This window comes from Pteropus alecto, unplaced genomic scaffold (genome assembly GCF_000325575.1).
Source record: "Pteropus alecto unplaced genomic scaffold, ASM32557v1 scaffold313, whole genome shotgun sequence".
Classification (NCBI taxonomy): domain Eukaryota; kingdom Metazoa; phylum Chordata; class Mammalia; order Chiroptera; family Pteropodidae; genus Pteropus; species Pteropus alecto.
Genome location: NW_006434832.1, coordinates 874,537 through 887,234, shown reverse-complemented (window position 1 = coordinate 887,234; position 12,698 = coordinate 874,537). Strand labels below are relative to the sequence as shown.

The 12,698-nt window shown below is 41.9% G+C and overlaps 1 protein-coding gene across 3 annotated transcripts in view; it reads right to left on the bottom strand.

Annotated features, from left to right (window-relative positions):
- The window catches only part of DBF4B (DBF4 zinc finger B), a 22,119-nt gene extending 11,617 nt beyond the window's left edge, over window positions 1–10,502 (bottom strand). The window contains exons 1-8 of one of the 3 annotated variants that reach the window (XM_015588005.2): window positions 10,313–10,502; window positions 9,770–9,832; window positions 6,531–6,688; window positions 3,139–3,324; window positions 2,474–2,563; window positions 1,235–1,322; window positions 173–241; window positions 6–79 (exon numbers count right to left, since the gene is read on the bottom strand). In XM_015588005.2, coding sequence (XP_015443491.1) covers window positions 6–79; window positions 173–241; window positions 1,235–1,322; window positions 2,474–2,563; window positions 3,139–3,324; window positions 6,531–6,688; window positions 9,770–9,803 — 699 coding nt within the window. In that variant the 5' untranslated portion in view covers window positions 9,804–9,832; window positions 10,313–10,502. The remainder of the gene's footprint in view (window positions 1–5; window positions 80–172; window positions 242–1,234; window positions 1,323–2,473; window positions 2,564–3,138; window positions 3,325–6,530; window positions 6,689–9,769; window positions 9,833–10,312) is intronic. The other 2 variants (XM_025045639.1, XM_015588006.2) reach the window with 2 other exon arrangements.
- Window positions 10,503–12,698: the final 2,196 nt, after the last annotated feature.

The following is a 12,698-nucleotide window of genomic DNA, read 5'->3' as shown; positions in this document are numbered from 1 at the left end:
TCTACCTCTGGCTTCTTTGGCCCTTGTTTCTTCGCACATAAAGCATCTAGAGAGAGTTGCTGCACGTGCATCATCATTTCTGTGGAGAAAACAGAGGGCTGTGGCTAAAGACTTCCACTCTTCACTTCCCTTGCAGAACCCCTTCCTGGAGCTGGGGGACTAAAAGTCTCACCCGGCCTGGCACATTGGATCACACCAGCCTTGCCTGCCACCTTCTGGCTACGTGTCACTTCTGCACCTGCTGATAATAAAAAAAAAGGCTGGGTTCTCTATCCCTGGAAAAGGACCTAAGCTGGCTGCAGGCTCTTTTGTAGCGCTGAACACAACTCTTGAACACAAGGTGCCTATGGCTCACAAAGGGCTGTAAGGTGCCACTGAGAAGCTGCTTCTGTGGGAGGACCAAGCCATTCAAGTTACTCAGATGTATCCTTACGGGGGAAGAGCCAGCAGGGGCTACACATGCTGGAGTTTCTCTAACACACAGAAGGCAGGAAGCTAGATGAAATCAGAAATGGTTGATTTTCCAGTGACGATGGAACCCCCACATCCGAGACCAGGACCTTCCCACGCACAGTTCTCTATCCCCCTGGCAGATCTCGGACTGGATCTGGACCAGCCCCCTTCAAGGATCAGAAAAACCCCAGACTCGAAATGGAGTTGGGTATGAGGGCCAGTCACTGCCAGCCGACTCAGCACAGTCATTCTGGTATAAATTTATTACAACCTGCAAACAGGTGGTGATAGCATGAGGCAACCCTATAGAAAAGAAAGAATGTGAAATTTAGTTGGGCCAAACTAGGTTGGAATGTGGGCCACACTACTCACTCCTGGTGAGACTGGATAATTTACTTAATCCCTCTGAGGCTCAACTTCCTCCTCTGTACTCTAGGCAGAGGACTGCAGTGAGGATTAAAAGAGGTAATTTCCAGCACAGAGTAAATACCTGATAAGTGGTCATAAGTGGATATTAGGATTATTTCCTTATTTGTAAAACAAGATCATTATACTAACTTGAGGAGCGCTATTGAGTGGATTAAATGGAACAGCCCCTTCCAGGGCTTACACTCTGCTGTGGTTCCTGCTGGTCTCCACACCCTCCCACCTTGTAGATCAACACAGTAACTGAGTAGGCCTAGCTTCTAGCCAGCTTACACAGCTCTGATCTCTCTAAAAGGGGACGTTCCCAGTCAGTCACCAATCTCCCCTCCACAGGAGCCCCAGGCAGAAATGGTACCATCCACATGCAGAATCCTCACTCCCCAGGAGCGGGCACTGGTCAGGAGGCTGCTGCTGCTCCCGCTGCCTCCTCCACTGCTGCTCCCCTGGAAAGACAAAGCAAGGTCAGGCAAGAGCATGATACACCACTAGGCCTGAGCACTATGGGCACAGATTGTCCTGGCTTCTGGGAGCTCTGCATCCCCCATGTGGAGGAATGTGGTGGGGAGAGTGTACCCCAACCCCTAGGGAGACCCCTGTCCTCCATATGGACCACATCAGGAGGGGATAGACTGCTGGTATATGTATATGCTCTGCTCCAGCCACCTGGTGACCAGGAAGGAACACATGCTTATAAAAGAGCTGTTTGTTGGGAGGGCCTCTGCGTGGAAAGCCCTCCGCACAAGAAGGTAAGAAATAGCAGTGACAATCACCACGGTGGAGCAGGAAGCTATGCTGGCTGCAGACTTTTCCCACCCCACTGCCGAGTCTGACAACACCGTCCTCCCTCATCACAGCCAATGCACCAATCCTGATGTCATTTAATGACTCTTCTCACAAGAAGACTTCAACTCTTCCTCCGGCTTAACTTTAATGGCTCTGGAGCCTCACAAAAGAGAAAAACAACTACTTATAAAAGGTATACAAAGCCTGGCTGTGTGCAGAGCAGACATGTCTCACAGCACCCTTCCAAGGCTCTCCTGGTAAGCTCCTAGTTGGAAAGATTAAGGAGTCGAATCCTGGCTCTACCACTGACACCCTAGGCGACTCTGGACAAATCACTCAACTTCTCTGAGCCCTGCTTCCTCATTTGTAAGAAGGAAATGACAATACATGTCACAGGTTGAGTATTTTGTGTTAGTATAGGTGACCTTTGAACAACACAGGGGTTAGGGGTGCTGACCCCTATGTAGTTGAAAATCTGCATAAAACATTTGACTCCCCTAGAACTTGCTGTCCCTCGGTATCCATGGGGGATTGGTTCCATGACCTCCCATGGATACTAAAATCCAAGGATGCTCAAGTCCCCTATATAAAATGATGAAGATCAATGAATACAGTCGACCCTCCACATCTGCGGACACCCAACCATGGATAAAAACAGCATGAGTATTTATTGAAAAAAAGCCACATATAAGTGGACCCACACAGTTCAAACCTGTGTTTGAGGGTCATCTGTATTTCAGAAGAACCTCAGAAGGCAGTCTGATCCCTCTTTGCGCCAGGCACCCACCTCCAGCTGTCTCCCTCAGCTCACCTGGTTTCTGATGGCCTTCCGCAGGAGCTCCTTTCCCCTGCTCATGGGCAGCTGACAGGAAGAGGAGAGCAATGAAGCTGGGTAGCTCACCTGCACACAGACAGATATTTACACAGGAGCTGGCAAAGATGTCTTAGAGTCATGCCTCGGAAAGCTAAGAGCAGTGATGGCTGAGGAGTGGCAAAAATGAGAGCCTAGAGAACCTTCTGGAGGTAAAGGTAAAGCCACATCCAAGTTCGGGCCACCCACAAGTAGCTGCGGGCTGAACCCTGGTGGAGAAGGGCATTCTGAATTCACTTGAGGTCAAAGTATTACAAATAGTTCTAAGACCTCTCTTAAAGAGTCTCTGCACTCTCCTGCTGATAAGCCTGGGCCAATTCCAACAAGCTCTCTCTGGTTTATAGAGGACCCTCCTATTATTTCTGAACTGCTGACTCTGCAGTCCCATAAAAAGTGACAATACATCATAAAAGTAATAGCACAGGAGAGAATGTTGTGAGTTGTTTAGATCCAGTACGGTGAGAAAATATTTTCAGCCTCTGAATTCGAATGAGAAATTAAATTAAACCAGATGAAACTAAGACCAGGGATTGCCTCAAAGGGCTCACTGAGGCTTGCTTCCTTTGTTTATAGAACACATCTTTCCAACTAAATGAGGTTCTTACCGAGTCCACGGGTTTCTGTGAAGGCCCGGTGTGGCTGCCTTTTGGATTGGCTGTGGAAGGGATTTCCACTCTGATCTCGCTGGGGCTGGAGCGGCCTCTGTAGCTTGTCCCACTGCTCTCTGCCTTCGCCTCCCTGCGGCTGGACACGATGTAATTAACTTCTTTGCTCAGAAAACCCTCAATTACCTGAAATCAGATCACAGAGGTGGCTGAAAACCAAAAGGCAGATGTAGAATCATCAATACCGAGAGGTTGGGGAAGGAAATCTTGGCTGCCATTAGTATCAGAATCAATGTCTTTAAATAGACCAACTGCAGCTCTGCCCTGGGCCCCCAAGAAGACATCATCTTGAAATATAATAGGGTTTATATACATAATACAGATTTTTGTCTCCAGAACTGCTTGCTGCTCCTGACCCAGCGGCAGAAGGCCAGAGGCTTTGAGTCATTTCACCAGTCTGAGTTTGTATGGAGCGACAGCACACTGAAGAAACAGGAGAAGATTAAAGGATAGTTTGGTTATGCCATGATTTTTCTGTGAATGCACACTGGGACATCGGATACCACACCTGTAACCTTGACTACCCTACCAAAAGAAGCCTAAAATATGAAACTAAAAAGGGTTTTGGCTACTACTCAGCTGATGAGTATCTGCTCATCTTTCCTGTAAGCCCCTCAGGGGTACCGAGAGAGTCTGAGTCATCTTTGTATCCCAAGAGCCCAACACAGTACCTAAAGCACAATGACACTTAACTCATGTTTGTGGGAAGAAGATGGAAATAAGCAATCTGCTTTGTAGAATTTGCCAACTTCTGTGGGGTAAACACTCCCACTATGGCTGATTTCAAACTACTGACATGACATCACCGAATGTGGACTTGGAAAGAGATGCTAATAATTGGCTCCTGGGAGCCAGTACCAGCCAGTTCCAGCACACCACTGAAAATAAGGATAGATGTCATCTCCAAAGTGTAACTGGATGAGAAACCTGCCATTCAGCTTTAAAAAAATGTTTAGGTTTCTCAAAAAGATAAACAGGGATTATCAAACAATGTAGCAATTATCTGTCTAAGTAAGCATACTCAAAAGAATTGAAAACAGGGACTTGAACAGATGCTTCACAATAGCCAAAAAGTGGAAACCACCCAAGTGTCCATTAACACATGACTGGATAAACAACATTGGTATATCCATACAATGGAATATTATTTAGTCATGAAAAGAAATGAAATTTTGACACATGCTACGACATGGGTGAATCTTAAAAATATTATGCTAAGTGAAATAAGCCACGAACAAAAGGAAAAATATCAGTGATTCCACTGACATGAGGTATCTAGTATAGGAAAATTCATACAGACGGAAAGAGACTAGGGGAGGGGAAATGGGAAGTTAGTGCTTAATGGTTATAGGGTTTCTATTTGAGGTGATAAAATTTTGGAAACAAAAAAGTTACAAAACAGTGCAAATGTAATTAAATGGTTACAAAACAGTGTGGATGTAATTAAATGCCAATGAACTGCACACATAAAATGTAATTAAATTTTGGTTACAAAACAGTGTGAATGTAATTAAATGTAATTAAATGCCAATGAACTGTATACATAAAAATGGTTAAAATGGAGTATTTTATGTTATGTACATTTTACTATAGTTATAAAAAAACCTTTATAGCTTGAAGAAGTACATCTGTCTACCTTCTGTAATATGGCAAAAACCAATGCTAGTGAATGAGAGTGGGGCAATGATTATCCTATATAATTGTGGAAGATGGTTCAATGGCTGCACATATGACTTTGCTGTTCCTCCCATCAAGAGGTGGAACCTATATTCCATCCTCTTGAATAGGATTCTTTTTGACCAGGAGAATGTGGCCAACGTAATATATGTGTGAGTTCTAGAGCCTAGGCTTCAAGAGGCCTTGTAGCTTTTCCCTTCACCTCCCTGGAGGAAGATGCTCTGAGACCTCCATGTACATTGGCTATTCTAGCTCACTGTATATACCCATGATAGCATACATTCATACACTGCATGTAAGAAGGTTTCTTATACAATGAGAAGCCATGGAGGCAGCCAGCACCAGCTGCCGGATGTGTGACTGAAGTCAACTTGGTCCTTCCAACCCAGCTGACCCTCCAGTCAAAAGCAGCTGCAGGAGTGAGCCCTGATGAAGACAGCAGAGAAAACACCCAGCTAATCCATAGAATAGTCAGAAATAATAACTTGTTTTTAGCCCAAATTCCTGGGTGGCTTTTTATACAGTAAAGGCTAAATGACAGAATAGACTAAAAGTTGAAATGTAATTCTGGGCCAGTATGGGGTATACTTGTCATTCAGCCCATCCTCACCGCTGAGTCTCTACATCTGAGTTTCTGTTAGTTTGACAGCACAAAGCCTCTGCATCCCAAGCCTGTTCAAGCCGTTTCCCCAGTTACCTGCCCCTTTTGGGCCACACACTGTCATCCTATTTTCTAAACATAAGAGATACCCATGTCGACCCTTTACTGAAAGTACCACATGATACATCTGCTTTAAAAATATTTTAAAGGACTCAAATACAGCAAATGCTTTTTACACAAGGCTGTTCATCACTGTGTTATTTATAAGAGCTAAAATTTAGAAATAATCTAAATGTCCATAGAGTAGTTAAGTAAATCAACAGTCCACTCAAAAAAATATTATATACTCATTATAATCAATGCATATGAGGGGCAATAATAATAGGAAAGTGCTAATGCTTTAAGGTTATTGGCAAAAAGTTGGTAATCAAAAATATATTCATGATCATAGCTACACAGAAAATAAGCATTAAGAAAAAAAGAGGTAGATGAGTAGCTACTCAGGGTTGGGTGTGCTGAGGGAAAATGAGGAGTATGGGTATAGATTTTTTTTTTGAGGGGTGATGGAAATGTCCTAAAATTGACTATGTAATTGCACTTGCACATCTCTGTGATCTAAAAGCCACTGAACTGTACAGTTTAAATGGGTGAATTGTATGGTATGGGAATTTAATTTCAATAAAGCCATGAAAGAAAGAAAGGCAGAAAGAAAGAAAAAGGAAGGAAGGAAGGAAGGAAGGAAGGAAGGAAGGAAGGAAGGAAGGAAGAAAGGAAGGAAGGAAGGAAGGAAGGAAGTTCAGAAGAAAATAAAGACATCAAAGTGATGATTGTCAGAGCAATTCCATGTCCTCCAAAATTTCTAAATAAACAGATATTTTTCTAATTAGGAAAAAATTGACTTTATTTTAAAAAATGGTTTATACTTAAAATTGCTTAGGAAAATGTAGTGATATCATGAAAGACACCTGGAAGACACAGATATAATCCCTCTCCACCTCCTGCCTCACAACCTGCAAAAGCACATGGTATCACAAGAGAGAAGCAAGTTACATACCCCACCCAGCTGCTGGATGGCCTCCATCAAAAACTGGAGAGTCTTGCCAGCAGGCAGATCCAGGTAAAAGGACTTTCCAGAAAAGGGCTGCCGCCTCCCAGCATCTGGTGAACTCTTCTGGCATTTTCCCAGACAACTGGAAACTCTGAGCTGAGCCCCTAGAAAACAATGACAAAGAAGAACGAAGTGAGGGGTTTGAGGTAAGACAGAGTCCTACAAGTCGAGCAACCCCAACCGACAGCCTATGAGGTGTCCCCCCTGCGCAAGGCCCTGGGCACACCAACATGAATGCGAGACATGAGTGTTCCTGCCTTGGGCTGGATTTCCTCTTCTATCCCAACCCCCAGGCCTTAAATCCAATGGAAGGGAATAAGATAGGGCCTAAGCTTTTGCATCTTCCTTCCAGGAGCACATTACCAATCAGAGTGGCTAACAATCTCAAGGGAACATTAGCTTGTAAGAAAATATGAGGCAACTGAAGGAAGTAAGTACTATGAAAGATGCTTTCTCTGGTATAGGTTTCCTATCTGTTGTAAATAATGAATCAGACAGAAAAAAGAATTTTAAAGTATAAATATCCTCAAAGAGGTGAGACAGAATACTGGAAACATGAAAACAGGAATAGCAGGTAAAGAAAAGAATTGAGAACTGCATAAATCTAGGAGAAAAAGTCAAACAAAACAGTCCATCTACCAGAAGAGACAAAAAGGAGTATTATCTATCTTAGACTAGGGTCTGCATGAAAGGGAAGTCTCCTTGAAAACTCTAAACCACAGGCCTCCCAAGAGTTTGGAATTCAAAGTCATACTACTTATGTGGTCTAAGAACCCACTACCACCACCACCAAACAGAAATTAATGTAAAAAGTAATCCCAGCTAGTAATACTTTGGCATACTTCAAAGAATCGAAAGCAAAACTGTAGAGGTAGACAGCTCAGTCGAGAGTTCCCAGAATTTCCGGAGATAAAGGATCATTAAACATTAGCTCATACTCTAACACTATAAAACCCACGAGGGAAACAAATCACCGTGGATAAGAATCAGCAGAAATAAAAGAGCAAAATTAGATCCCTGAGAGCTCCAAAGAGAATGGTCAGATATACGCTATAAAATACGTATTTAAAATGCTGGGGAAAAAAGTCAATTTAGAATTTTATGTCTAAGCAATTATTCAAGAATGAAGGTAAAAGACATTTTTCAAGCAAACAAAACCCCAATTTATCATCAACCAATTATTACTAAAGGACTTCAGAAAGGTGTACTTTGGAAAGAAGGAAACTGAACCCAGAAGGGAGGATTGAAATGCCAAAAATGGTAAAAAATCTATAAATCTAAACACTCATTGACCCTATAAAACAAAAATAATGACTAATTTGAAAGTAAAGAAGATAGACAACAATAATGACAGATGGGGATGGGGTGGTTCAGGAATAGAACAGTCTAGGCCTTTATAGTGTTCAGGAGGAAGAATCAAAATATTTGCAAAATCAGACTTTGCCATAGCACGATGGAAGCTAAAGGAAGATGGAATGTGTCTTCAAAACTTTGAGGAAAAACTATTTCCAGCCTAGAACTCTTTACCTAGGAAAATTATCATTCAAATGTAAGGTAACACAGAACTGTCAGATCTGTAAGGTTTCAAAAAGTTTACTTATCATGTACCCTTTCTCAGTATGCTATACTAGAAAATGTACGCCATCAAAAACAAGAAGTAAATATAGAAAGGAAAATATGGAATTTAGAATACAGAGAATCTACACAAGAAAGAGGCAAAGGAAATTCCATAGACTGATAAAGCAAGATCCTGGATGAAATCAGTGCGACAGGCCTAGTTCATAGCTGGACCAGACTGGAGTACTAAGACGAATGGTCTCGGAAGGTATGTCTTTCAGACAAAAAAGAAACTGAGAGTCTCTGATGAACATGAAAGTTTTGAGAGAAGGTTTAGACTTCTGGTAAAGAGTTTGGACATGAATTAGTTACCCGTACACAGAAAACGAAGCACATTTCATAGTTTACTATACGGCTCAGCTGCGAGTAACCTTTACATATTATAATGTAAATACAAAATTACTAAACAAAAATTACTACATTATACACTGTAGGATGAGAAGAGAGGAGGTAATTGTGTACACCAGTGTAGAAGAATTGGGGGACAGAAAAAAAAGCTTTACCTTCTATATTATAAAGTCAATAGATACAATTTAAAATTTAAAATAATAAAAGCAGTGAGCATACTACTTAGAAACAAGAAGTTAAACAGAAATAGCTAACAGAGGATAAATGGTTATACCCTAGGGAGCCGGAATCTGGAGGGATAAAAGGAGCAACTCCTACTCTTGCCTTTTTCTTCCTTTTTTTTTTTGGTGGTAGACCTTGGCCTTTACTATGTGATCAAAAAACTGTGATAAAAATAAAAGCCCTCTAAAATTCACACGTAATCATGTCATAGTGAATTTTAAGAACAAATTTATAAAGAGAATAATCAACTCTTCTAAAGTGAAAAGTAAGTAAACAATCAGATTGACATCAATTCTTAACAGCATCTTTTTGCAAGAAAAAACTACCAGAATTCTTCAGTAGTCAAAAAACTTTGACTCAAGACTTTCAATACAAGGGTTGGATAAAAAAATTCTCAGGCATACAAGCCTCAGAAAGTTTATTATATAAAGCCCCCTTTTGAAAATCCTCTTAGAGAAAGTTCTTCAGCAAAAAGAGAAATAGATCCAGAAGAAAGCAACAAGACATGGAAAGGAAGAGTAAATAACTTAGTAAAGTGTATTAGCATTTAAAAGGCAACAACTAAATGGCATATCTGTAATAATCCAGAACTAAAACCAGATGATACTAAAAGAGAGGGGAGTGGGAGTATGGAGGGACGTGACTATGTGCTAAAATACTTACATAATTGGGTAGGAGTGTTTACATTTATTGGAAACTTAAGAATTTTATGGTAAAAATCACCATGAATATGGATTTAATAAATTACTCTACCCTGACTCCCCATCTGTCTGCTAATCTTGTTCATAACAATAGAGCAAAAGCTCTTGTTTTCGACTTTCACCTTGAATTCCTAAATGATCCATGGCATTCACTAACACAAACAACACACACACAAAACCACTAATAATTAGAAGACCCCAACAGGGCTAACATTTTTCGGCCTTTACCTCCTAAGAGGCTCTGGGGCAGGAGCAGCAACTTTGACCTCGCATCCCTAGTTTTGACCTGTTACCTACCTAGGTCCGAGGCACGGAGCCTACTCTCAGCCATTGAACTCTCCAGCTCAAAGCAATCGTCGCCTGAAAAAGGACAGAACAGCAGTTGAACCACCTTTACTATTCAATCATTCCTGCCCTCCGCCCCCCAAATCCCACACAATCCCTGACACTGCTACAGGGAACGGCAAGACTCAACTCCATCTCTAACCACATCCCATCTCAACTCCCGCGCCACCTTTCAGGCAATTGTCCCTCAGTCTCTCCGCCTCCTTTCAGACTCCTCTGCCTCAACTCCCAGGGCCTCGAGGCCACCACCCCTAGTACATTTCAATTCCCGTGCCACCTTCCAGGCTCTTGTCACCTCAGTCCCTCTGCCCTCTTTAGATCTCTGTCCTCTCAACTCCTGTGACCCCTCCTGGCCCCTCTACCTTCCCCAGCTTCTGCACCTATCCGCCCCCCAATTCCTGTGCCCACTTCCCGACCCCGGTATCCTTTCTACAACTCTCATGATCCCTCTCCGCTTTCCTTCTTACTCCCTCTTCCTCTTCCAGGGATCCATACCCTTTCCCGGCTCTCCCAAATTCTCGGCCCTTTCTCGGCCTCCGTACTCCTTCAAGGCCGCAGTATTACATTCGCGGACTCCATGAGCTCTTTCAAACTCCCCAGCACCGGCTGTTGCCCTGAAACTGTAAAATCATTCTCTAGAGTCCCTCTGCCGCGGCTCTGGTTTAAATTTCCTGTAGGCTCCGCCCCTAAAACAAAATAATAGCTACGAGACTGCCCAACGGTGGCCCTAGGAGGTCAATATTAATCAGCGAATCCTTCTCCGCCGGTTCGTTTTCCGTTCCGCTCTTTCTCACTCGTCTGTTCATTTCTCGGCTTTCATTAGCTGAAGATCCTTTGGCCTTAGTAGCCAGCAAGCTGGGGACTAGTTTTAGTGATTCTCTACATTGAGTTAGTTTGAAATTACTAGGAATTCAATGATAAATAATAAAATAAGCCTAATACTTATAGAACATGTAATTTACACGAAAATTTCACATACACGTCATTTCCTCTTCACGTCTTTGTCTCCTTTTTCTCTACTTACCCATCCAACAAAAAAAATATCTCAAAAGAGGTGTCTCCATTTCTCACTTCCCATCTTTTCTTCAACTCATCTAATTAGACTTTGGTCCTCACCTCTCCACTAAAACTGTACTTACCCAGGTCAACTGTAACTTCCACGTTTCCAAATCCCGTGGTCACTCCGCTATCGTTATCCTATCTGACTTCTAGAACGTTGAAACAGACTACTCCTCCTTCTTAAAACACTTTCTTCTTTTTGCTTTCATTTCTATCTGTTTTCACCTCACCTCAACGGCTCCTCCTCAATCTCCATTTCTGGATCCAAAGCCACTGTTTCACCTAGAAATGTTGGTCTTAGCCATTAGCACGTGGTCCTCTTCTCTTCCCTATTAACGCTGTCTCCCTAGATGCTCTCATCCAGCTCCATGGCTTTACTATTCAGCCCTATGCTAGCTAATTCAGCCTGCAGAGTTTCTATTCCAAGTTCTGACCTCTCCCCTGATCTCTACACTTATATATTCAAGTGCCTACTGGACATTTCCATTCAGATGTCTAATAGGCATCTCAGACCACATAGTCAAAAGAGAACATTTATTCCACCTCCCACTCCCATCCCCCGCAAACCCCACCAATCTCCCAGTCTTCCCCATCTCAGTAAATGTTACATCATCCTCTCAGTTGCTCAAAACAAAAACCTAGAAGTTATCTTTCAGTATTTTCCCTTATTCTCACCTCCGCTCCAAACACAAGTTCTACCAACTCTAATGTACATCTTGAATTAGACCCCTGCTATCACCCTATTCCAACCCACTATAATTTCTTGTCCAAAGTATTGTCAATTCCTGATGCTGCTTCTGCCCTTGAGTAGCTTTCTATCTCTCCCCAATATAATCCATTCTCCATGCACAACCAGAATTCTTTAAACACCATAGTAGAGGTATACATACCACATGTACTTGGTATCCCTTCCAGTAGGGCCCTTCCCTGCATAAGCTTATATGTCCCAGCCTTGATTAGCTAAACTTGGCCATGTGACTTGTTTTGGCTGATGAAAAAAGGAAAGAAAATGACACATCACTTCCAAACATAAGTTTTACAAGTCAGGATGGTTTACCAAGTGCTTCTCCTTCATCACAATGACTGGCAATCTCCTAGCTAGAGGCTGCCCTGTCTACCTGGGTTTCTTAGTGAAGATGATATGGAACAAAAGCGTAGGCAACCCATAGTGGATATGTAGCATGAGCAAGGAATAAACTCTTACTGTAAGCTACTGAGATTTTGCACATTTGTTACCTATCATAATCTAGCTCAAGATTCTCAAAGTGTGGCTCAGCCCTTTGAGAAGGTTCTATGAGGTCGAAACTATTTTTATAATGATACTAAGATATTACTTTCCATTTTTGCTCTCATTCTCTCATGAATGTTAAGTGGAGTATGCAGAGCAAAAATGAGAATCCAACACTCTTCTGTGAAACCAAATATTTAAGAGATTTGCAGAAATGTAAAATAATGCCATTTTTATAATTATTTTTGTTTTGGAAGATATATTTTTATTAAAATGCATTATTTATGTTAACACAGTGGGCTTAGTTTTAAATGAACTATTTAAAAACTTTATTTTCTAATATGGTAAATATCAATAAAATTTTAGGTATATATGCAATATATAAAATGTTGTATTTATAAATATAAATGTAACAATACCTACACAGTGGTAGCCAGTGTCCAAGATGGCCTGAAATGATCCTTGATTCCTGGTGTCCTTGTGGGGAAAAAAATGCCTAAAGTTAAAAGAAGCCGGAAAGCTCCCCAAGGTGGCTGGGAGTTGATTGAGCCAACAATGGATGATTTAGATCAAAAGATGAGAGATGAAACAGAA